This window comes from Ammodytes marinus, assembly GCF_949987685.1.
Source record: "Ammodytes marinus genome assembly, chromosome: 5".
Classification (NCBI taxonomy): Eukaryota; Metazoa; Chordata; class Actinopteri; order Uranoscopiformes; family Ammodytidae; genus Ammodytes; species Ammodytes marinus.
Genome location: NC_137234.1, coordinates 17,419,657 through 17,446,128, shown reverse-complemented (window position 1 = coordinate 17,446,128; position 26,472 = coordinate 17,419,657). Strand labels below are relative to the sequence as shown.

The 26,472-nt window shown below is 41.5% G+C and overlaps 3 protein-coding genes across 3 annotated transcripts; 1 reads left to right on the top strand and 2 right to left on the bottom strand.

Moving 5' to 3' along the window:
* Window positions 1-718: 718 nt before the first annotated feature.
* On the bottom strand, window positions 719-8,020 carry fkbp4 (FKBP prolyl isomerase 4). The gene is made up of 11 exons (XM_080027631.1): window positions 7,587-8,020; window positions 6,835-6,979; window positions 6,601-6,743; window positions 6,361-6,481; window positions 5,989-6,145; window positions 4,876-4,966; window positions 4,673-4,756; window positions 4,378-4,563; window positions 2,703-2,846; window positions 2,094-2,189; window positions 719-1,967 (listed from the first exon to the last, which is right to left on the bottom strand). The coding sequence occupies exons 1-11, from the start codon at window positions 7,683-7,685 to the stop codon at window positions 1,869-1,871; spliced, it is 1,365 nt and encodes a 454-aa protein (XP_079883757.1). The 5' UTR covers window positions 7,686-8,020; the 3' UTR covers window positions 719-1,868.
* Window positions 8,021-8,973: 953 nt separating this feature from the next.
* On the top strand, window positions 8,974-17,289 carry ddx11 (DEAD/H (Asp-Glu-Ala-Asp/His) box helicase 11; the record flags this gene model as incomplete). The annotated part of the gene is made up of 27 exons (XM_080028282.1): window positions 8,974-9,102; window positions 9,194-9,412; window positions 9,521-9,607; window positions 9,712-9,842; window positions 9,965-10,022; window positions 10,156-10,263; window positions 11,343-11,430; window positions 11,661-11,863; window positions 12,031-12,105; window positions 12,322-12,399; window positions 12,507-12,553; window positions 12,665-12,744; window positions 12,892-12,933; window positions 13,022-13,089; window positions 13,189-13,227; window positions 13,327-13,456; window positions 14,301-14,435; window positions 14,551-14,663; window positions 14,757-14,829; window positions 15,155-15,258; window positions 15,356-15,505; window positions 15,642-15,710; window positions 15,832-15,932; window positions 16,028-16,112; window positions 16,459-16,534; window positions 16,646-16,800; window positions 16,894-17,289. The coding sequence occupies 27 exons, from the start codon at window positions 8,974-8,976 to the stop codon at window positions 16,924-16,926; spliced, it is 2,676 nt and encodes an 891-aa protein (XP_079884408.1). The 3' UTR covers window positions 16,927-17,289.
* Window positions 17,290-17,447: 158 nt separating this feature from the next.
* Window positions 17,448-25,955, bottom strand: wash1 (WAS protein family homolog 1). The gene is made up of 11 exons (XM_080028283.1): window positions 25,833-25,955; window positions 25,108-25,248; window positions 24,259-24,370; window positions 23,976-24,122; window positions 20,443-20,579; window positions 20,220-20,355; window positions 19,313-19,508; window positions 19,036-19,206; window positions 18,612-18,770; window positions 18,045-18,116; window positions 17,448-17,961 (listed from the first exon to the last, which is right to left on the bottom strand). Exons 1-11 carry the CDS (start codon window positions 25,838-25,840, stop codon window positions 17,819-17,821), a joined length of 1,422 nt encoding a protein of 473 aa, XP_079884409.1. The 5' UTR covers window positions 25,841-25,955; the 3' UTR covers window positions 17,448-17,818.
* Window positions 25,956-26,472: the final 517 nt, after the last annotated feature.

Genomic DNA, 26,472 nt, shown 5'->3' with positions numbered 1-26,472 from the left:
CCACTCTGGTGCTTTATCTAGTGTCAAGTAAGCAAACAGAACAAAAAAATTAAAAATGTATCCAGAAGTTCTGCCAATGACTGTTGCAGTTGCATTTAAGACAACTGTCAACATACTCACAGACAAATCTGTAACATCTACTGTATTATTATAGATTTCCAAAGTTAAAGTCTCACACTTTGTGTCAACCAAAAAAGTAAAAAAAATAAAATAAAAGTCATACTGTATCTACCTGAGAATCAGAACTGAAGCATTAAGCTGCATTCAGTTATCGATACAGATAAAATACTCTTATGGAGCGATATTCGCAACTTGTTCTTGCTCTCAATGAATTAATCTGTTTGTAATGTGAGGTTATTATTATTAATCAGTAAGACATTAACTTGGATATGAATGTAGTAGGATATAACATCCTTTCCCCTTTTTTTTAGACCACATTTGTCAGAGATAATCACACACAGGCTATTCTTCATTACGGGACAGTGTCAGACCTGAATGCTGTTCTTTTGAATCGCTGTAAATAAGGAGAGGCGAGTGCAGTGCTAAATTAATACATTTATTTTACCACTCAAGGCACTCAATGCATAGCACCGATCGTGACAACCACACATTTTATAGCTCTATAACTCTAAATGGCAGACGTTTCAATTTCCACGACAGACTGCATGCTAACTGGAAACTGAGGAACAGATGTAACAGTCAAGAACATCACACGTAGTGGAATAGTAGCTATCTTTTATTATTTCCTTCTGTCAGGGCAGATCAAGCAGTGATTCTTCAACAGACATATAAACTCAACACACAGCCCTGTCTAAATTAGCTCCCTAATTCAGTTTCTGCCCCACTCTAAAAAGGTGCTGTCGACTAAAATAAACAAGTACACATCTTCCTCTAGCGTACCGTCCTTAACAGCCTTAATCCGATGAGCCATATGCATGTTTTCATACATGTACTTTTTACAGTTAATTAAGACTAAGACTTAAATGTTTATTACTTGAGTGAGTCCATGAGAAGCTAATTGAATATATTTTCTGGCTGCTTTAAAATGCACATAATTCCAGTTAAGTAATTGGTTGTATTCATCATTTTGTTTTAGAGAGCAATACAGAAATCACAAGCACAACACTGGAAAAGAAGTACAAAGTCAATAGTTTCCAAAGCAAAAGGTGAACAGTCCTGTACCCTGGGGCTGTACGGCGCTCCGTCTTTAGATTGAGAGAGAGAGAGAAGACCGACAGCTATTCCAGGCTTATTACTCCACCTAGCCACAGTGCTGCTACATACGTACTTTGGGACACAGGCACTCTAACATTCAGAGACACTACATCTATGCACACAGCCAACAAGAAAAAATAAAAACTCCAGAAAAGTTGATCAGTAGGCCCATGAGAGGAGGTTGGAGGGATGGATAGCATAAAACGTGAGGAGGGGCTCAGGACAGAGGGTAGTGCAAGGTAAATGGTCTAGCCCTTGACGGGTGAGGGTATAAAATGATGCACTTAACACATGATGTCATTTTTTCTCTCTACCCAAAACACTGTGAAAACACATGCACAGTTCAAAGCTTTGGGTTGAAAGGGGTCAGAGGGTTATGAGACGTAATTAGTTAATAAAAACCACATCCCACAGTGCCATCAGCTAAGGGAAGCCCCACCCGCTCAGCAAGCCGCCAAAGCCAAAAAGTCACAAAGAAAGCCAGAGAAGACGCGCTCAAAGTCAGTGCTATGTAGACACGCTCGTTCTCTCTTTCACACACACACACACACACACACACACACACACACACACACACAGTCACACCATAAACACAAATGGCTGAAGGTACAAAAGTCTGAAGTACAGATGAACCATAAGAACCACATATTCAACTACGCCTTTGCTTCGCTCGCAGCTTCCTTTTCTCCGTTCTCCAGATCCATCTCATCGTCGTCATTGCTCCCATCCTTCACCACCTCCCCGGCTTCTTTCTGTCCATGGGGAGAGACAAACCAACAATCCAAATCAGCAATCTTTTATCCACCACTTTTCAGTCAGTCTAAAAACATGCTTATTCCACCCTCTTATGGCGGTTGTAGAAAACACAATCCCTTCACCTTTGAATCCCTCTCTGCAAATTTCTGGAACATGTTGGCGTAGATGCGTTTGTCCTTCTCGTGCTGCTCCTTGATGCGTTTCTGACAAATAACAACCTGGCAGGATTTAAAAAGAAGTAGAGGTCAGACAACTTTTTATTTTTTTTAAGATCAGACTATTGTAGAGCAATGTATACACACTGTACAATGCAATGAATGCTTTCAGATTTTTCCCTCACCAAATACATTTATCATTATTTAAAGTCAATCTGATATGAACTCAAAGGTTCATTAGGAATAGTTTTAAATTTGGCTTTTCACAAGTTTGTACTACTTAGTACCGACATCTGGTAGATTCCAAAACCAGCAAGTCAATGCAACAGCAACAGTTTATCTGCCAAGTCATCTCATGCCAAACATTTTAATATATCTTAGAGAACATCATGTGCATGTTTAATTTTGGATGATAGCACAATAAATAAAATGAACTGACTCTTAACTGTATAAAAAAGGGACATATTTGTTTATCTTTATGAGCACTTTTTGGATGTGTAACCAACTTAATCATCTAAAATCTATAAAAATCATACAAAAAAAGAAATATCTTTTAAAAGATACGGTGCATGATACCTGGGTCTTGGCAGCCTTGTTGGCAGGATACAGTTGAACAACTTGTTGGAAGTCATCTCTCGCTCTGTCAAACTCCTTCATACCAAACAGTGCCTCTCCCCTTCGGAACAGAGCCTTCTCATTGGATGCATCCAACTCCAGAGCCTATTATATATTGAAAATATTATAATGAAATACTTTCATCATTTGACGATGTAAATTAATAAGCAATTATAGCAAAGCAGTTTATCCATAAAGCAGACATTTGTACAAACTATACTCAACATAAACATCAGGGGACTTTTTACTTCAGCACCAAAAAAGTCTCCAAAACCCCTTTTCAACTGAAGGAACTTTCCCCAGGGAAGAAGAACCCTTGGAGGAACTTTGTGCGGCCGCAGGGACCAGGGTCTAAATCGAGTTACACTCGAAAAAGATCCTGCTCGGGTTGGTAGTACTTTAGTAAGGTTCAGGAGCTTTGGGGGCGTGATCGCAGTATTAAAGAATTCTGATTGGTTGAGTAGCCTTCTCGCAGCATTTCACCCACCATGTTTAAAACTCCGCTTTTGCTAATAGCGATCGTCTCCTTTTATATGTGGATTCAATCAATTGCGATATAATAAAGAGTGATCAGCTAGCCTACACGTGCATTTCAAATGCCACTGCACACAATTGGATAGCACTACAACCAATCAGAGCAATGAACAAGGTGACATATTAAGCCTTGTTCGTTTAGTGACCAGCGGGATTATCTGTTAAATTAAACTTTTGCCGTGGTCTGTCAGCAAAACAGAACATTCCTCTTACTTGCTAATGAAAGATTGGAGTGCCGTCTTCCAAATCGTAAAGGGTCGAGGCCAAAGCTGTCTCAAACTCAAACAACATATCCGCAGCCATCTTTGATGTTAACTATCACGTCTTCAACTGTGCACGCACAGCACTATCGTCATCCGGTTACATCTGCCCCTGAGCACCATACATAGGGCTCTGGCCCGCCCATATCAGATGGAACCAATTGAAACGTAGTATAGGATTTCTTGACATATTTAATGAGCTTCAATGGAGAGTGTCCAGACCAACAGGCGCAGCAAATTTAATTTGCCAGCGCCTAGTGGCAGGTCTGGATTTCCAGGCTAGTAATCAGCAACAGCACAACCTGAACGTCCTCCGTGCCACAAAGCCAGTCAGCAGCAGTGACCATAGACTGCATAAAAGAGGCAGTGAAGCAAAACTTCAGCTCAGTAGTCTCGCATTTTATTTTTATTTTTTTGTCGGATAGCTTTGGTTCTCTGCTAAAATAAACAGAAACTATTTTGTTGACCGTCATATTGACATAATACCAGCCACATTCGCAAAGTTTCAACAATTCTGGGGTGTTTTTCAAAAGAAAACCTTCCACAAGTGTTTATCTGCGCAATATATATTTGTATACACAGTAAGGCATATTGACTTCTGTCGAAACTCAACATTATTTAAATGGATCATAAAATGACATGCAGTGCAGATGCTTTTCCATTTGTCGTCGTCCTGATTTGCAAAACCTGCCTGGGACTTAAGGCAGCGCTGGAAATGCAGTCAACAATGAGCCATATTAACCTTTTAGTTTTGGTGGACAAGCGGCTTAACTTGCTAAATATCCAATGCATCGTCAAGAAATGTTAGTCTACCTTACAGATAAAGAATGAATATTGAATACCTTTTCACAGTTTTCAAAGGCTTGGTTTGGCTCCTGTACTTTCAGGAAGCACATGGCCAAGTTCAGATGAGCAGCCAGCCGCAAGGATTTCGCTTTCTTCTCGTCCTCCTCCGACAAACCAGTTTCTTTTTCCAGCCATGACACGATCCTTTTGTACTGCACTGACGCCTGCTTGTATTTTCCCTCCTAAAGCATATTAAAAGGGTGCACAAGAAAACATGACAAGAGGTATTAAAATCAGTCTAAAAAAAATTCTCTTTATAGCCATGTGCTTTGTAAACAGCCTCCTGCCAACCTTAAAATACTGTGTTCCCTTCTCTTTGACGATGCTGCTCTGTTCCAGCTTCTCTAGCGTGTTCATCTCCCATGATTCCTTGGCCTGAAGACATAACAGATTAATTTTGCTCATTTAGGGGAAACCGTCACTGTACACAACTGACGTGTAACTGACCAACTCAAGTCTAGGAATTGGGAAGTGCAGAACCATGATCCGTTTACCTTCTCAAAGGCGCTGAGCTTGATTTTGTATTGCAGAGTTGCTCCGCCAGGGATGTTATACTTGGTATTTCCAGAATCCTTAAAGCCATACCTACAAATCCAAAGATACTTATTATTAGTTATCTCAAATGTGGGACATACATGTTCCATAAACGGTAGCAGTTCAACCTAAAAACAGTATGAAATTACTATTTTTTAGTAAACCGTATAGTTGTGGGCTTACATTTCCTTCAAAAGATTGTAGCCTATTGTGTGGGACGAATTACAGTCTTTGTATCCATTTTTTATTTTTATCTTTTTAATGGTACCGTTTTATTGCCAGATGTAGTTGAACAAACCTTACTCCCTTCCTTCAGTACATATTAATATTTACCAGTGTAGGCTAATTAAAGTGAGGAAATTATTTGTAAATAATAATAAAGCTTTTATTGCAGACACAGGTCCATATAACACATCATACAGTTTAAAAAGGAGATAAAAAGACATAGAAATTAATAAATTACATATAGGCCTATAGGATATACATGCTATTGCACCAATGCCGTCTTAACCTAGACGTATATCTGTAGCAGCTTTTCAGAGGGCTGACTAGGGCTTCAATTAAGTGATTATCTGACTTGTCCAGGCGACACATACAACTAAACATCAGTTGTCTTAAGAGTGCCTCACAGGTTGGCACTCCAGTGGACGCAAATAATTGACTGGCACTATGCCACCTAGGGACACGAAGTAGCAACCTCATAGAATTGTATGCTACCTTGAGCCTCTGCATACTCTTTTTCTTATAATTAGACCACAATTGAGCAGTATACAATGGTGTGATGTAGGTTACAAACAGAGAACATTTAACATAGAAAACTTCCTTATAAGCATGTTAGCTTGAGAATACATTTTACAGCGCTGTCGGTAGAGGTCCTTGTCATCCGTCCAGTCATCGGATATGACATGACCGAGGTATTTAATTTCCTCACACACAGCAATAGGACCGTCTGTTATTAAATAACAGTTCACTTTGAGATACAACTACACACACAAATGATCTGATAGAACAAAAACCTAAAAACACTGCCTATTACCATACTAGTATACATAGTATTTGTCTTGTGATCATACTTAGGCTTCATATGGAAGAGTGCCTCCTCTCCCTGCTCCATAGCCATGATAGCTTTCTCCACTCCAGCTGGAAAACCAAGACCCTCTCCATCTCCAATCTCAAACTTCAACTCCCGTTGGTCGAACACGCGTCCCTCACAGGACCCCTCAACAGTTACTGAAAGGAGGGAAATGCCTCGGTTAGTTTGCGCTTCAAATGAGATCTCTGCTCACTGCTTACAGAACCTAAAAGTAGATGTACTAATCACTGCTACATTGCATAAAGATGTGTTACTACTTAATGTTAAAGTAAATTAAAAATGATATCCCTTTATTAGCAGGTCAATTTAATTTCAATTTACCAAAGAGAGAGTTGTGTCTGGATGCGTGTACCTTCAACAGCTGCACCTTCATTCGGCTTGGAATATCCCTCCCCTTTAGTGATAATGCGACGGATGATTCCTCCATCCTCACCCTCAGTTATGTCCTCGCCTCGAAATTCAAACAGCTCCACCTACAAGTGTAGAGACGTGTGAAATAATAAAATATAAAGGCTCAGTGCATTTCCACTATAAACTTAGGAATACAGTTTAGGTATACTAAAAAATAAAAATGTAAATCACTGGTGCTCACCTCAAAAACAAGAGTGGCATTGGGGGGTATCTTGGGTGGGCTGCCTGCTGATCCATAGGCATACTCTGGCTTACAGATGAGCTGAGACAACTCCCCCAATTTCATGGTTGCTACACCAATGTCCCATGCCTTTATGACTTGGCCTAAACACAGAGAAGACTGGTTACCAACACTGTGCATTTGTTCAACTATGGCAGGCGATTTTTTCACATTAATATAAGACACAAAGCCAACCTTTTCCCAACTCGAAGGAAAACTTCTCTCCTCGGTCTCTGCTTGAGTCGAAATGGGTGCCATCCAGAAGTGTGCCCACATAATGCACAAACACTTTGTCCCCAGTCATGGGCAGCTCAGTGCCTGTGCCTTCCCTTTTCACAAGCTGGAAAATCAGACACCAAGAAGAGTATGTATTAAAAAAACAGTGTTTATTAAAACATTTTAATAAAATAAAGGCATCTCTGCATCAGACATTTAAAGCCAGCTCCACACATGTGTGTCCTGCATTCAGGTACTAACTGCATCCCAAGAGGTAAAGCTGGCAAACCCTTTTCCGTGAATGTAAGCTGTAACGGCTCATTCAAACCCCTCCGACTGTGCGTATGTGCGCGCGCGCCTGTGTATGCAAAAATATCAAATGCCACTATCGGCATTAATAGGTTTTAAGTTTGGTCCATCTCAGGAGCCTCCTAAAAACGTGGACGGTTGAAATTGGTAATTGATTAACCACGTTGTTGACACCCAAACGATAAGTCAGCTATGAAACCAATGACAGGAAACGAGAAATAGCGATACGGTGTTGTCAGCATGCTAGTTAGCTTGCTTTAGCTGTTTTTATATATGTATTTATCTAATTGACAGTGCACGCGATAGCCTATGGCTAACATCAACAGCTAACGTTAGCCTTAACGAATGAGTAAACAAAAAGCAGCCAGCTACCTCTGAGCTGCCTGGATTAATACATAGTACCAACAACCCCCATCATTTACCTTCAAAACACCTCCATCTTTCTTTGGTGTGATGTCTTCTCCCTCCATTGGGATGGTGTGTTGTCCTTCACTTGTCTGCTCTTCTGCTGTCATTTTCATTTAGCACGCTCCTACTCTGAACTGCACTACAATTCACAGGCTAATAGTAGTAGTGGTGGTGGTGGTGGTAGCTAAAGCTAAGTACTATGTCAAAGCACGCTGAGTGAGTGCAGCAGGCAGCAAGATGAAAACGGTAACGCTAGCTAACGAACTACCGACGGCCAAAGCCTTGTAAACAAATACGCTTTATAACTTCCAACTGGCTGAGCTGACTATCGCTGTGTGCACCAGTCACACTTGTCTCCGTACAGAATATGAGCTTTGAGTGGAGCTGCTTCAGGTCCACGTTGCCTCGCTCGCGACTGACAGGCTCTTAAAGACGGGCATAGAACTTTCCAGACATTCTAGGAGGATCCAGGCGGATTGACCCGTGTTGTTGGCGTTACCTATAACTCACATTTACCTCCCGCAAAGGCGGTGTACATACAGAGAGCATTATCTTACAGATGTAATATCTCGTCACAAATATAATTAATAGTGTGCTTAGTGCAGATATCTCGTAATAGCCATATCGTCTTTTGTTAAAGGATAACAACAATTCTAAAATTGGACAAAGCTGTACATAGCACCGACCGCGTAAGATATGCTTTACACTAAAACAGGCGTTCTTTGTATTTTCTTGCTCCCTATTGGTCAGATGATGTCCCCTCTGCTGTCTGTTGGCGCGTTTGTTGAACAGCCGTGTGTTGAAAATATTAACACATAGGATATTACAAACTCCTTAAAAGTATATTTGCTGGTAAGTATAAGGCAGCTATATCTGTAGGCTTAAGATTATGATCCCCTGTAGATGTAAGACTTCCGCTAATAAGGGCTTGCTTGGATTGGTTGAAAGTTACTTAGTTAGCTTACATTTTGCTATGATTTCGGGACACAGCTAGCGTTAAACGAATTCACTTCAAGACAGTTTAACATCCTTTTAGTTTAAAAGCAGATGTCAGCTGCTTTGTTATACCATGTAGACGTACTGAAAAGCTCTTTTGTTAAATGATAATTTACTTCGTTGTGGTAATTTGAGGTGGTAAAACGAGGCCAACTGAACCAGAAATGTGTCCGAATTTGAAGAATAGATTGAAACGCACAACAGCAGAATCCAATCCATAAACAGGATTCTGCGCCAGCCTGTGTGATAGATAGTCACAACATCACAATCAGGAATTGAGGTTTGTAACTAGAACAAACCCGTCTGAGTTCCCTGTTAAATTGCCAGGGGCCGATTGCATGAAATGCATCTGAAATGTTATGTCTAGTTAAACCCTTATGTGATCTTCCAGGGTGGTTCAAGAGCATGGAGAATGGCAGGGCCCAATTTCCATTTCCCTACCAGCCCTATACCATCCAGGAGCAGTTTATGAAAGCCCTGTACAGTGCACTGGATCAGGGCAAAGTTGGCATCTTTGAAAGTCCAACTGGAACGGTGTGTATGTGTGCATGAGTAAAACATAGATTAAAACAGAAGCTTTTACATTTCATTGTTGTTGTTTTTTTTAAATTGTGCTTTAACCCAGGGTAAGTCTCTGAGTTTGATATGTGGAGCGCTGAGCTGGCTCACAGACATTGAGGAGAAGAGAATACAGGAGGCAGCTGCTCTGCTGGAGGAAGGAGAAGCAGCTCTTTCCCCTTCTGCTGCCACTGAGTCCTCCGCCGCCACTTCCTCAGCCGAGCCCGACTGGATCACTGATTTTGTTCAAAAGAAGGCAGAACGGGATTTGGTGTCAAAGTTGAAGGTATGCAGAATGTCAATGGATCTCAGTTGTGACCTTGGTGTGTTGGGTCTCTGGGAATTTTTGTCTGCTTAACTTTTTGAATGTTATTATATTGTGTGTGTGTTTCAGGAGGACGAATTGAAAAGACAGAAGAGGGAAGAACGATTGGAAATGATTAGAAACAACGTTCAACTAAAGTACGCAATGAAAAGAAAAGTAAGTTATCTTATATCGTAAAGAGCACAAGCATTAGACATAGACATGTCCCCCCCCAAAATAACTAGTTAGTTGAATCCCTACCATTCTGTGTGTGTTTGTAGAGCTGTGAAGATGACGAGGCATTCAAGTTGCTCAAGCTCAGTAAAGAGGATCAACCTGAGAGGCCAGGAGATCAGGAGGACGAAGAGCTAATCATCGCAGAATACGAGAGTGATGACGAGCCCAGGAGCAGGTGAGGATGGCCATTAATCGGTTAAGCGTGTTTGTATCAAATGTGAAGTGAACGTGAGATATTTAAAAAAAAATGAGCAGACAATGATGGTCTTTAAACTTCATGTTTACTCTCGTGCTCAGATTTCTTGGCGCTGAGTATGATTCGGACGATGAACTAGTTGAAGAACATGTTGCTAAGGTGCGTGAGAAAGAGACGAGAGAGAGAGACGTTTCACATTGTACCATTGTAAGAATGAGTTTCCCATTGGTGTTAAACGGTATCAGACATCATGAGCCCTGAATTGACTCTACATACACATGCATGTTCTTAGATCTACTACTGCAGTCGAACTCACTCCCAGCTGGCCCAATTCGTCCACGAGGTGCAAAAGAGCCCCTTCAGCAAGGACATCAGCGTGGTCACACTGGGCTCACGGCAGGTAAAAACACACACACACACACACACACACACACACACACACGCACGACTTGTGTGACAAAGACTTTGAATAAAAGGGTCAGGGTTTGGTTAACTCTCATCCATTATGCATAGTTATATAGCGTTTTTAGTTACCCTTTAAGCAATACGTTTGCATTATGACCTTTACCCCCATTCCTTATCCTAGGCATCATTTGGAGCCAACATAAGATATGCTTTATTCATCTTATTTTCACTCTGTTCATTAACAAGAGTTTACTTAGCTTTAATTACCGGTATCTTTTTTTCTGGCATTTTCCCTCTGAGACAGTTTTTCATTCCTCTGAGTAATTATCAGCTTAACTCTGACATTTACAACATCTCAATGGGGCTGCTAAGTATGTGTTTGGGGAATTAAGCATTGTTTATTAAAGAACAGTTATATGTAAAACTGAGACATTAGGTTGATTAATCATCTAGTCGATCAACAGAAAATCAAATTACAACAATTTTTTTGATAATTATTAGATTTTACTATAAACATATTTTTTTTATCAAAACTGCAATTTCTCCTTGGTCTTCTGTATAGTGAATTGAATCTTTTTCGGTTTTGGACTGTTGGATGGATAACACAAGACACTTTCAGGCATTAACTTGGGCTCTGGAATTTATTAAATGTCACTATTGGCTGATATTTTACAGTACAGTACAATGTTATACAACAATAATTAATGTAATTATATCATCAAATATGTATTAGCACTTTACTAAAGGCTGGTGCAGTGAAAAAGTCAACAGATGAAAGCATGTGTATTATAAAAATGTGTCACTGTTTTTTGTATTTTCTAAAAATTAAAGATAGTTGCAAAAATTTGAATAAAAAAGATTTGAGAATGTAATCAAAATATTATAGTGCATGTTGCTAAAAGCATGTGTCACATAACAAATTAATATGCTGCCAGGAACTATTGTGTTTCATAATGTATTGTATATGTGAACATACCTGGATGTACTCCTTTTCTGATTCTGATTAGTGAAAATCAGATTTTTTTTTATCATGACATTTGAATATATCCCCAATAAAACTGTCTGTCTTTCCAGAATATGTGTATCAACGAGGAGGTGCGACGGCTTGGCAGCATCCAGCGCATTAATGACTGCTGCTTGGAGATGCAGAAAAACAAACATGGTGAGAACCCCTCAAACTGACCAGCTCTAGAACTACTGATTTTCAGGGAACATTTCCAGCTAACCTCAGGATGTCACTTTTTATCAAGATTGTCATGGCCAAAAGAAAAAATTAGTTACAGACCTTAAACTTCACACAGATGACACAATCATGATGCAACAGTAATGCTGTATGAATGATATTAATCCTAGAAACCAGAACAAACTTTGCCTTGTTTTTACATTTTGTAGAGAAGCGGACTCAGGAAGAGGGTGTTAAACGTAAGCGCGGCCCAGCAAAGAGTGTGTGTCCCTATAACAAAGCTGGGGCGCAGCAGCAGATGAGGGATGACATTCTGGGGAGCGTTCATGACATTGAGCAGCTGCTGAAGTTGGGAAGAGAGGCGAAGTCATGTCCTTACTACTCCACGCGCCTGGCTGTCCCAGCTGCACAGGTAACACTGTGTTCTCTTCATCCTGTTTTTTCTGTCACATTTGATTTCACAAAGTTTTTTTTTTTTTTTTTTTCGGTTTTCATTGACTAAAAAAAAGAAAGAAAGAAAATCAGATTGAACTTTTACTGTCATTTTTTTTGTATGCGCTGTTTATTGTGTCTGCACAGTTGGTGGTGTTGCCCTATCAGATGGTGCTTCATGAAGCTACAAGGAGGGCAGCAGGAGTCCAGCTGAAAGGACAGGTAGGATTAGATGTTATTTGTGATACATTTTGCCTATCTCCATCATTGATTTTTCTGAACTAATAACAAAAACCTTTAATGCATACAATATTGCAAAAATGTAAAGACACGACCTGTATGACTGTGGGTTTGAGCACCTGTAATTCAAAAAGTTGAGCAGTAGAATTCATTTGACATATCATTGACAACTTTTTTAAATACTTTTTTGTTTAACAGGTGCTGATCATAGATGAAGCTCACAACCTCAGCGACACACTCTCCTGTATTCACAGTGCAGAGCTCAATGGATTACAGGTTCACACATTCATGAGCACATCACCACGTGACGTCGCAAAACAATAATAAAAGATGACATTATGCATGTTCCCTGTCAACGTGCTTAAAGTGTGAATCTTTTCCAGCTTTGCCGTGCCCACTCTCAGCTCAGTCAGTACACTGACCGCTACAAGTGAGTAGGTTACACGCTAAAACACAGGACTAACTCAGTGCAGTCATTCACACACGTTTAATTTTGTGTTACCCTCCTGAGTCTTGATGGGTAACATTTCTACAAAAACAGGAGCAGGCTGAAGGCAAAGAACCTGATGTACATCAAACAGATACTGTTCGTGATTGAGGGGCTGGTCCGGGTGCTGGGAGGTGAGTGTGTGGAATTGGTTTCTTCGTGATTGATCACTTCCAGTCTACAACGATGGGTTCAGGAGAGGAAATTGCTGGACATGGTGGGGCACATATGACACTTCTTTCTGTTAACGATTTTGAATGTAAATCCTCCTGGCTTGGCAGGTAAGGTGGGGCAGAATCCACAGAGCCAGACTACACAAACAGGTCAGTCAATAATATACACAGAAACGCACACTGATAACACTATCTAAAGCGGAAACTGCTCACCAGCCATTGTTTCTTTATCTTCAAGGAAGTGAAATGCTTACCATTAACAACTTCCTCTTCAAGGCTCAGATCGACAACATCAACTTGTTCAAGGTACTGTAGTTATTATGCTGCTCCAAATCACAACCTCCACATGAACTCTTCATCCTCAGCTGCAGCCCTTGATTCTTTTTATCATCATTCCCACTTCAGTTACAGAGATACTTTGAGAAGAGCATGGTCAGCAGAAAAGTAAGTGCCCCAAGTGAATGCATTGCCTCCCACATGTCAATACTGTCCAGCTTCCAAAATCAACTAGAATAACTAACCGCACGTGACTTCTCCCTGCAGCTGGGCGGCTTTGTGGAGAAGTACGTGGGCTCGGGTGTGAGTCTGCACACTCAGGCTGGCTCCAACAAGGAGAACCGACGTACGGAGGGCTTAAACCGCTACCTTCAAACACTACAGAGCACAGCGCCAGGTCAGAGGGCTGATGTGCTTTTTTTTTTGCACCCACAAACTTAAAATAGTAATTTTTTTTAGGAGATGGAAACCATTTTTTGAGATAATCTGGCGGAAAAAAATTGTTGTACAAAATTGTTTTACTTTAAATTATAATAATAATAATAATGGATTGGATTTATATAGCGCTTTTCAAGGCACTCAAAGCGCTTTACAGGGTTCCAGGTTCCATTAATTCACACACAGTCATACTGATGGTGGTAAACTACGATAGTAGCCACAGCTGCCCTGGGGCAGACTGACGGAAGCGAGGCTGCCATTCTGCGCCATCGGCCCCTCCGACCACCACCTCAAACACACAACAATCATATACATTCACACAAGGCACGGTGAAGGTGGGTGAAGTGTCTTGCCCAAGGACACAATGACCATGACACAGGTGGCTAGGTGGGGATCGAACCGCCAACCCTTGGATCGTTGGCCGACCCACTTAACCACCTGAGCCACAGTCGCCCTATATTAAAATTTCACTTTCCACTGAATACACATTTTACATCAGCTTTACACTGACTAGACGCTACTGCAGACCATACCAGCGATTTAACTACAATCATAGAAATCTCCCACATTTCCTTGTTTGTAAAGTGGAATAAGAGGAATTATTATAATTAAGTATCACGCATTTTGTTGGTTATCAACCTGGAAAACTAGCATGTTGCTTGAACAAGACATTATGAGCAGACTGAATTTGCAGACATTATTGATCTCTTCACACCGTTGCCATGGCCTTCACATCCAGCCATTCTTCTGATTGTTGTTCATTGGGATTGATCTGTTCTGTCTGCTTCCATTTGTGTGTGAAGTTCCCTCCGTGGACCAGCAGGGGTCTGCAGAGGCAGAGAAAGTGCTGTCTGCCTCTCCCATGATGCAGGTGGAGGGTTTCTTCATGGCTCTAACCAACAGCAACGCTGACGGCAGAGTGGTGGTGCACAGACAAGGTAGCCTACCATTAAAAATAAATAAATAAATAATAATAATAATAATAATAATTGAAAGAACAGCAATGAAATCGGTGTTAAAAACAAAATGAATCCCTTTTTATTTTACATCCAGGTACTTTGTCGGAGAGCAGTGTCAAGTTCCTGCTGTTGAATCCAGCGGTGCACTTTGCCAAGGTGCTGAAGGAGTGCAAGGCAGTCATCATCGCGGGAGGAACCATGCAGCCTGTGCGCTATTTTAGATCAACACAAAATAGATGCATAATAAATAAGCTGTTAGCGTGTGAGTTTATCATTACAAAAGAGACGTTGTTTTGTTAGGTTTCAGACTTCAAACAAGAGCTGCTGTTTTCTGCTGGAGTGGGACAGGAGCGCATCGCTGAGTTCTCCTGTGGTGAGTGGCCCATTTTTTTACAACACCGCAGGACTTAAAGACTCTTATCTCTTTATGAACTAAACAGTGGTGTTCATCAGAATGTCTTTTTGTAGAAATGTCTGATGATGAATAATGTAATACTTGACAAAAGCACAAATCGCAAGGAATTTGGTTCTTATTCAGCACAAAGTTTCCCTTGGGGTTATCACATCAACACTTGAAATGTACTCGATATGGAATACTGAAGGAACCAAGTGTTATTAATTGACTATGTAACATTATTTTAGATGTTTGTTTTGTCCTCTTTTTTTTTTTAATCAAGAAAATGAACTTTTGTCTGTAGGTCATGTAATTCCTCCCGAGAACATTCTTCCCCTCGTCCTGTGCAGCGGTCCATCTGGTCAGGAGCTGGATTTTACCTTCCATAACAGAGTCACTCCAACAATGGTAACACGCAGACACACACAGAAATACACACAGTACTGCACTTAAGGTTCTTGATGTAATACCAAAGTGAAATTTCATGCTCGTTTTGGTTTGACAGATGGACGAGACGGGACGCATCCTCTCTAACATATGTAACGTGGTCCCGGGCGGGGTCGTGTGTTTCTTCCCTTCTTATGAGTACTCAAAGCGGATTGTTTCCCACTGGGAGGCGAGCGGCGCGCTGGCTCGTCTGGCTAACAAGAAGAAGGTGCTTGTGCTAAACCATTTCTTAATGAAATGAGCTGACCACCTGAAAAGATTTCCTTATTTTAGGAAAATGGTTCATAAGAGTGAAGAAGAATTGTCCTGACAGTCTTTTTAAGCTCTCACAATTCCTCTCTTAGATCTTCCAGGAGCCAAAGAAAGCCAACCAGGTGGAGCAGGTGCTGAGTGAGTTTTCCCGCTGTATACAGGTAAAAACCGTCACTGCGAAAAACATCAGTTCTCTTCAAGCGCATTTCTGTGTCCATTATGACGCCTGCCTCTGCCTTTGACTCATACATGTGTTTGAACATCTCTTTTCCTGTTTGTCAGAGGTGTGCTCTGGATGGCGGAGGACTCACAGGGGCGTTGCTGTTCTCTGTGGTCGGAGGGAAAATGAGCGAGGGCATCAATTTCTCCGATGAACTGGGCAGGTGTGTGTGTGTGTGTGTGTGTGTGAGGGGGGGGGGGGGTTAGGAGCACCAGTTCTATACCGCCATAATATGTAATACTAAATGTTTATCTACAGGTGTGTGGTAATGGTGGGAATGCCATATCCCAACATCAAATCCCCAGAGCTGCAGGAGAAGATGGCCTATCTGGACAAACACCTGGTGAGACTCTTTAAAGGTTAAGTCTGCGATTATTGAGAATGCCTATTAATAAAACTATTTTTGTCAAAATTTGTGAATATCTTCTCATGCTCACCTGAAATCTGGTGTCAATACACAGCCTAGGCTCTGTAAACTGGTATGTATAAAAAAGGGATGTAAATATAGAGAGCCCACCATAGCTAGCAACAGGCCAGTTTACAGAGCCTAGGCTGTGACAAAAGGCATTCTTGAGAATAGCTTACTCCACCTTTTAACTATCTAAAACATCTTCACTGTATCAACAAGTACAGTATCAAAGCGTGTGAGCCTTGAAATGAAGCTCTTCACAATTTTTTTTTTTTTCAAGACACACAGTGGAGGGAGGAGCCCTGGCCAAGCACTTGTGGAAAACCTCTGCATGAAGGCTGTCAATCAATCCATAGGTAATGATGCAAAATGACAACAGATACAATAAAAGGAACAAAAATAAGTATTCGTTCAATAGGAGGTAAGATGGTATGATCATTTCCTTATATGTTTTTCTGCCCTTAAAGGAAGAGCTATCCGTCACCGCGGCGACTATTCCTCCGTGGTGCTGTGCGACCGGCGTTACGCGCGACCAGCAACGCTCTCTAAACTCCCCACGTGGATCAGAGAACGCACCAGCACGCACGCAACCTTTGGCTCTGCTTTTGCTGCCTTACGCAAGGTAAGAAAGTACAAGTGCATTCATGTATCCACACTTTTAAATAGAAAAACTTATTCATATGTTGGTTGCCTGTATGTTCTGCTTTCTTCCAAGTTCTTCCTGGAGAAAAAGCATAAGCAGGTGTAGTCTCAACTGACGTTTCCCCAACTTTACAAGCTGAAGAACAAGACCAGAGTCAAGAAAACCTGCAACCCATATTGAATGTGTTGTAATTATTTAAAAAATGTATGATTTATGCTGCTTAATATTTACATTCTTTATCATTTGAAGCCAGGGAAGCAGTTTTCTTTTCTGTCTATATTTTATATTTCAATTCTCATCTTGTCTGTTACTTGTTCTGTGTTGGTTGAAACATCAGAAATGTAGATAAAATAAACAAGTGATTGATGTCACACTCAAGACAAAGGCCAAAGGAGACCTCATGAGATTGATGCAAGTGTAACTGTCCTGCAACATCTTTACTTTTACAGTCTATGTTGGAAGGAAAACACAGCCTCCATTACTTTTTCATTTAGTGTGTGTGAAAATGAATCACTGAAGCAGCTTACAGCACAGCTCTGGCTCCATGCTACTGATTCACCCATTGAAGATGCTATTAATTATTTAAAGCATTCAATGTAAAGCGTTATGTAATGCAAAAATTACTTTTATTTAATGGAGAGATGTTAGTGAAATGGTTCCATGATTTCAGTGAGTGCTCCTAATTTCCGCTTGTTTAATGTAACATTATGTTAATTAAAATGTGTGTTTTTACAGCAAATATGTTTATAAATAAAAACTTTCATAATTGTAGGTTTCACTGATGGTTCATTCAACTGATTTAAAAAAACAAAAACAAAGCACTTAGAATCATTATGAAGCCAATTATTGCTCATTTTACACTGAAAATGTTCGGTTAGTGGGATCGCTTTTTAGAATATTAATTGTGAAAGGGGGGGGGGAACTTGGAAGTCTTTTGTACAATGTGTTATCCAGTGGCTATTGAAAGCTCTTCCTCGCCCGCTCGTTAAATGTCGGGTTATGCTTCCCAGTCAGCATCATCTGTTGTCATGTGCGGGGCAGGAAGTGGTGGGATGACATCAGACATTCTGGCAAATGCACCGCCGGTATCAGCGGCAGTTTCACCTGACTCCCCACCTGCTGGACCTTTACCAGATATGCCTGGAGAGGGGGGACAGGACACATTAGATTTACCCAATTCATTTTTTTTTCTCACCTCATTTGACATCAAAGGGGATCCTCACCTTTCCTTCGCATTGCAAGTTTATTGAAGAGATCCGACATGAAGTCTCCCCCACTAGATGCCGCTGCCACTGCTGAGAGACAAAGACAGGCAGTAACTAAATTATCCAAACTCTTCCAAAAATAAACACAATCAGTACTTTACTTTAATTAGTAATTGGAGCAGCCAAACGGTTTAAATCTTTCCAAAGTGCTACTCTTCAAAGTGGAGCACGTCATTACAAGAAGAATGTGCATCTAGTGAGTGGATAGGAGCAGCTTTCTCTTGAAATGAAATGTTAGGTGTTGGCAGGCACAAGTTAAAATATGTCTGTAACCAAGTCAACCTCTTAATGAGGCAGGCATTCATAAAGCCCCCTTGTGTGGTGGACTGTGATGATTAACATATGAAATACAGTTTATGCATGCGCACATCCTGACATGTTGCATATACTCATGGGTGAAGTCTACCCAGGGACCGGTCACGCTCTGCTTTGATTGCATGACTTTCTCATTGTCGTTAAAGCTGCACCGTGTAGCGGTTAATAAAACATGAGCGGAACAGCATCCATGCTAAAATAATGTGACACCTTGCTCTTGCTCCTTCTGTTTCTTCTTCTCCATCTTGCGCTCTTTAATGTCGCGTAACTTGGCTTTGCCGATGCCTCCGGCGTTGCGGATGGACTCCAGGAGGCTGGCGCGGCCGTCTGACGGCTCAGCCACCTCGCTGGGGGCGCCAGACACAGGGCCTGCAGACAGGGGGGGGACAAGTGAGTTCAATTTGGGTTCACGCACATTCACTTCACTTATGTTTGTGTAATCTAAGAGAGTAAATATTATTTAATATTTTAAAATGCTGGATTTTTCCATCATCAAAACAAAAAAAGGCTCTTTCACTTTATACGTTAGGTAATGAATCTAGAATATACGAGAGTTCCACTTTTTGTATTCAATGAGATGCACTAGTAGTGTCCAGCCAGCACAAGCTTTCTGAATTGCATGCACAAGACAAACCTGAAGTTGCCGCTCGAGAGGCTTGTGTGGTGCTGTCAGCAGGAGGTGGTGGTGGTGGTGGAGGAGGAGGAGGAGGAGGAGGAGCTCCAGCAGGAACAGTGGGGGCCATGACAGGTTCAGGAGGGGGAGGAGGAGGAGGAGGAGGAGGAACATCAGGTTGGAGCAAAGGTCCTGAAAACACAGAGATGAAACAGTGTACATCAGCTTAGAAAAACTACTGTACAGTGTCGAGGTGAACTACAACGAGGGGTTAAAAAGTGTGTGTGAGTGTGTGTACCAGGCGCGTTGCTCTCCTCACAGAATGAGGGCAGCTCGGGGATGTTGTGCGTGGGTCCGGACGGGGCAAAGCCAGGCCCCAGGTCTGCGCTGTAGGACAGGTCGTCTGCGATGCCCGGCAGGTCGGGCAGGTAGGACGGCACGTCTATTTCGGGCACCTGGCCCAGGTCTGGCACATAAAAATAGGACTCTGCTGTCTGTTAAGAGAGAAAAAGAAGATATAGATTAATCATGAACTGTGTCATTAACAATCCTACATGTAAAATAAAAAATCTAATCTACAATGTGTTTTGTTTTAGCCTGGAAATCCAGACCCACATCTAGAACGATAGAGGGTCTGGCCACGATCAATAGACCTTTCCAACTCAAGGGGCGGCTCCTACTCGTGCATTTCAAATGCCACTGCACGCAATTGGATAGCACTACGACTAATCAGATCAATGAACAAGGTGACATATTAAGCCCCGTTCGTTTAGCGAACAGCAGGTTAACTGTTAAATTAATCTTTTGGCGTGGTCGGTCGGCAAAACAGAACATTCCTCTTACTTGCTAATGAAAGATTTGAGTGCCGTCTTCCAAATCGCTAAGTGTCGAGGCGAAAGCCGTCTCAAACTAAAACTAAATATCCACAGCCATCTCTGTTTACTGTCACGGCTTCTGCGGCGCGTGGTGCACAGCACTCTCATCATCCGGTTACATCCGCCCCAGAGCACAATAAATAGGGCTCTGGCCCACCCATATCAGAAAGAACGATTTGATTGGTAGCTCAGGATTCCTTGACATATTAAATGAGCTTCAATGGAGAGTGTCCAGACCAACAGGCGCAGCAAATTTAATTTGCCAGCGCCTAGTGGCAGGTCTGGATTTCCAGGCTAGTTTTGTTTTGGAAAATGGTGTGTTTGAGGCACCTGTCGGTCCAGTTGCTCTCTCTGTGCAATGGACAGCGGTGCGTCGAACGGCTTCTCTTCTTTTTCTGTCTCTAGTGTTGTGTGTGTCTTCGTCACTGCTCCCGCCAGGGGATCGAGGAACACGTACTTCTTGTATCTTCAAAAGCACACAAAGATGTGAAGATGAGATGTAAATGTAATGAGTGTTTACAGTTAGCATCTGTGTTTGTGTGTGTGGACTCACAGGTTCTCTGTAGTATTAAAGAGCAACAGGGAGCTGACAGATGAGATGTTCCGTGGCAGACTGCCCAGCCCCTCTTCCGTCTCATCCTCAGACTTCTTCTTTTTGCTCACGCACACTGGGAAATACATCAACTTCTCCTGAGAAGGGAGACACACAGACACAAAGTGAGAGGGAGATCAATGGAATGTCAGCTAAATCTTGAATAACACAAAACAAAAATGCCACCAAAGTGCTCCTGCACTCAGACGCACACAAACACAGCAATACCGAATAATATGGCCGGGGACGCTGCTTCTTGGGGAAGATATTGAATAATGCATTTCTGCAACAGGGAAAATTGCCAGCAGTGTTCCCCTTTTCCCCTGCTCGCTCTGACAAACTCACACACACATACATACACACGCTCAGACTGAAAAAACAACACACTTGCAAGACCAAGCCCACGCAGCAGAAAATATTCTGGTTTTCATAAAAGTTTCCTAAGATGCTAAAGGAAAAAACTGTGGTTCTCAATATAAATAATGCATGAGCTCGTGCTGAGCCGAGAACTCGCACACACAAACACACACACACACACACACACACACACACACACACACACACACACACACACACACGCGACACTATCACACACTGTTCGACTTGTTGTTTTCACATCCTTTTTACATCTCAATCAAACACAAAAAGACACAATGCTCTGATCTTTTCTTTAGACCTGTGAAATAACCTGCGCTGGCTTGATGAATATTATACCAACAGTAGTGACAACAAAATAGAAGAAAGTGTGCCAGCAGTGCAGATACTTTAAAGCCAGCCTGTGTCTCCTTGTCTTTCCACTCATAATATTTATTGTTGTAAGAGGTTGATTGCATCCAGAGCAGGTCAAATAATGATAACATATGATTATGCATGAGTATTTAGATATGATCAGAGAAACCTGGCCCTAATATAATTATCACGCCATGTGACAAGATCCACCTAGCATCGGGAGCTGCAGTTTAAAGTCAAATTTGGCAGGGTTCGACATAACGTATAGCCCGATGGCCCGGGGCCAGTAAAATCATATGCAGGGCAAGTTGATTGGCCAGTCACTGTCCCGCCCGGGCCAGTGACTGGCCAATCACAGTTCAGTATCTTTTTGTAGACTACCTTTTTTGTAGACTATCATGGTTCATTGAAATGCGCGTTGAGAGTCGTAATGAAAGCAGTGTTTATTTAAGACTCAATATAATAAACCTAATATAAAATATATTTTTTAATGGACAACCGATGCGTGGGCGTTTTGACAGGTGGAGCAAGAAGCGGGTGCACTCTCGCTCCGTTGGCAGAGCTGCCTACCGTCCGCCTGCGAGTCGACAAATCAATCGACTTGCTTTGCCCCCTTTCTTTCTTCCCACAGCAGAGGTTGAGGTGCAGAAAGTGATAACTGCGCTTTTCCTTTATCTGCCACCGTAATGTTACAGTATTTGCATACAAGCCCCAATGGTAATACAAATGAGAGGCGTTATTTAAACGCTGTGAATGCGTCTCCGGTGATTGTGTCGGTTGTAGACAGAAACGAACGGAGGGACTCCGCTCACTGTACAGTTCCTATAGTCGCGCAGTTTGGCACTGTGTTTTCAGGCTCGAGACATTCAATCAAATCGCGGAAGTCTTTCCCATTGAAATCGCTAACGGGGAGAATATCCCCGGTTATTAATTTAGCCACAAACCACAGTTCATCTGCGCGGCGGCTCACTCGCTGGCGAGATCACACGGTGAAACGCTGCTGTGATCGGACGAACGCATTGTGTGTTTCTAAGGTGATTTAACGTCATAGTCTCAGACGAGCGTTTAACTTATGCTGCATATTTTGCACTGCATTGTTTTTTATCAATAGTTTGAAAAAATGGTCCCACACCGGACTCTTAATGTGAAGCTGACACTTCATGGAGAAGTGACACTCCTGCAGCGCGCTCACGACCAGACGTGAACTCACATACACGGTGAAATATCCCATTAAAAAAACGGCATAACCCCCTGATTTTCGTATTTCTATTCTATTTTTAAAGTCAACTTGAGCGCAAGTGGAAAACCGGTCATTCGGTCCACACTTTCACATCCCTAATGCATATAGAGAAAGTAAAAAACAGCCTACCACACCACAAAGAATGATCAGACCTTCATCTCTTATTTTTTTTTTATGTTTGAACATGACTTCTGCAGGTGAACTATTCATTAAACTGCCCAAATTCAAGAATAAAAACAATCAAAAATCATAAAATCAAACTACTGGACTTTAAAATACTGGCCGACTCTTTCAACATACTTTCAGTTGTAGGCTTCTAATTCAATATGTTTGCCTGGTTTTATATTATGTGTATGAGCAATATCAACATTTCATATAATTAACTAAAATAAAAATAACCAAAGGGAATATCTATACTGTTACAGTATAGATATTCCCTTTAGATCTGGTTATCTTTCTTTATTTTTCTAATACAGGTATTATAATTATTGACACTAAATTATGAAAAAAAAAAAGTGTGTGCAGGGCCAGTGAAAATATACAAGGGGCCAGTAAAACTCAGATCCACTGGCCCGGCGGGCCAGTAGGAAAAAAAAGTTATGTTGAACCCTGTTTGGTTTAAAAACTTAAACGTTCGAGTGACGCAACCAAACAGCCCAGAAGTCCTTCCCTGATGCGGCAGCCCCACACACACGATGTGTAATACAACCTCAGGGAGGCATCCAGGAGACCTCAGATGCTCCCATCAACACTACTGGCTGCTTCCCAACGAGAAGGAGAAGCATTCTACACACTTCCAGCTCCTACTGGATATCTGAGCCAAGGAACTTTACGGCTTCTCCTATCAGTGATTTCATTCTTTCCTCGGTCATCACTCACAGCTCCAGAAGGGGCTGCTGGAACGTACATCGATTGAGTGTCTCTTGCATTCACCTATATCACTGGTGAAAGCCACAGCATATAGTGGGCATTGAAATATGGCTGCCTATAGATTGGCAGAGTGAGGTGGAGGTTTAAATATTTAAATATATATTCATATATATCAATTATCTAGGGTATCACACTGCTCATCCTCCTCCCTCCATATGCCAGAGTACTTGAAAAAAAAGGCCTTGGATTACTTGAAGTGGCCGTGGGACTGTGTCTCGAAATATTGGCAGGTTAATATAAGTGTGCCGACTGTGGACCCTCTACATGAAATATTAGGAGATGAGACTTCAGCTCGGAGCCCTCCTGTCCTCGTATGACCGGGAGCGAGTTCTGTGTCATTATTCTCAGCAGTAAGATAAAAAGGTTCATGGAAATAAAAAAGGAATCATTCCGCCTTTCATGCCCGTTTCAACAGCGTCAGGCAAACACATTCTTCTCTGTTATATACGTTAAAGCACAAAAGGCTTGTGGGCTTCATGGCAGTGGTGGTGGAACATTTCCTCTTAACAAGCAGGTCACATCTTTATTGTTGCATGAACGTTAGGCGCTGCAGTCAAGACTCCATCGTGTAAGCATCCGAATGCATGTTGCTCACCTGCAAGGCCTTCTCGTCAAAGGGTCGGAGTTTATTCTGGATCCTGCGTCGGGGGCGGATTTGAGAGGAGGGGTCTGTGGCCTCGGTAAAGATTGACGAGTAATCCTGAAGCCGATCTGGGGCTGGGTACTTTGCGCTGGAGAAAACCTACAGACACACAGAAGAAAAAGCAAGACACAGCAGGGTTGAATATTGTTTTCAAGGACCTTGTTTTGTTTCTATTGGTGCATCTTAGGTGCCATGCGTGAAGCTGCGTCGTTCCAAAGTAATGTCGCTGCGTTACCTTGGTGGCCTTTTTACTGCCTTTGATCTTGTCGACCCGGGCCTGAGCCAGTCTGATCCGGTCAGTGACGCTCTGCAGCTGCCGGCGGTTCCTCTCTACACTGTCAGACACCCTGGTACACACACACACACACAGGTGAATAATGACATACACACATTATACACGATGTGTATATATATATATATATATATATATATATATATATATATATATATATATATATATATATATAGACTCTGCAGGGTGTTGAATCCCAGGGTGTTGAATCCCAAAAATTAATTCTATTAATAATCATTTAATATCAATTGTTTCATTATGAACACATCATCCTTCAAAAGGTTACATTGGCAAACATTTCTCTATGAAATGTATCTCTTTCCATGGACTAAAAGGAGACACTTCCTGTTGTTAGGTTGCCATACAGGAGTACATGCTCTACAATAGAAGATGCATCCCATATGTAATAGACTGTGCAATCGATTTAATATGACAAATAGTTTTTACGGACAGAAATACTTGTAGCAAATGCTGTGATAGTAACCTCTTTTATTGCGGTTTAAAAGTGTATTTTTGGGGCCTCAGTGGATCAAGTGTCATGTCAACACCTCCAGTAAATAACATACTGCATGTTGAAAACAATAAATAAATTATTTCAATCACTTTTGACATTCTAAACTTTATTTAACCAAAAAATTATAAATGCATCCGAAAAAGAAAAACAGCCCTGCTGTGACTAAAGTATCTGGACCTCTAAAACACTGAACAGGATCATGAGTGCTAATAGGTATATATACACAATACATCTTATAATATATTTATCAAGTAAAATGTCAAATATAAGGGGCTTGCCTATTGAAAATATCCGTAGAGATGGTCTCCAGGTAGACCAATGCGTCAGCTATCTGAAAAACTGCTTCCTCTCTCCTCAGGTCCGGCTGGATGAGAGGCACTGAGTAAACCTGGCCCTCCAGGCAGTGCTTCTGGGTCATCCTAAAGACAACCAAAACGACAGGTACAAAGTGTATTATCAACAACAAGAAAGTGTATGTGTGTCATATAGTCAAGCTCTGATCTTTACCATGGTAGTTCATTATCGATCACGGGGTCAGTATGACACTGTAGCAGCAAATCAAACTTTGACCTGGTTAGTGATGACTGGAGTAACAATCGTCAATTCGATAAAATGGTCAGCTACTTGATGCAAAACCCACAACCAGAATAATAACTCTGGTTGTGTAACTCTCATAGCGTTATCTCTAGCCAGTGTCTTAGCTTTTAACTACCTCTGGACCAAATCGGCATCATTTGACTCTCACGTGATTATTGCTGGGACACACACGCACTGTGATGCTGTGTAGGTTTGTGTTTGTTTCAATTTGTAAAGTAGCTCAATCCATGTTACAGTGTATGGCAGCTAATAAATCCGCACTAAAATCGATCAAATGTATTAATTTGTCACTGAAATAAAAACCTAGATGCTAAAGAAAGCATCGACCTGAGCCTTAAACGGAACATTGTCCGTACAATGATATCGTATATTGCAAAAACGAGTCGCTTAAAACTATTAGTCTTACCTGACCATGGGTGTTATTTGCGTGTGACAGCGTAAATATCATAAAATTAAGCTTGGCTAACGGAGCTAACATCTGAGCCACTGATTAGCAAAACAAAGGTTCAGCTTCCGCGTCCCGTCCCACGTGACCACGTCGAACTGCCTTCAGGTTCTCTCGGAAATGTCAGTTTTTCGACTTGCGCGCCCCTAAACCATGCCCCTAAACTAGAATTTATCGAGGTAGGGTGTTAATATTACGACTTTGTTTGACTTTTAATTAATAATTTCAATGATATTTGAATCAGTGTAGCCTGTAGCTTACAACATCCCCATCACAAGTAAAGAGTTGTCCAATTGTCAATGAACTGTAGCCTAGATCTAGAAGTCGTTTGTTGATTGAAAGAACAACGTTACGCTTGCTTTATTGTAGCCTAGGCTAAACATTTGTTGTTATTATTTCTACACATGTAGCCTATCTAGCCCATAATTATTCAACCATATTGGCTATTATTGGGCTTCCAAGGTTGCATTATAAAAATATTTTAGCCTACACCATAAAAATAAAAACTAGGGTAGCCTAAATGTAATTTAATTTTTAGGCTATTTTTTTTTGTAACTTATTTTCAGGTTTTATGTGCAGTAAACCAGGCGACATGAGTGGC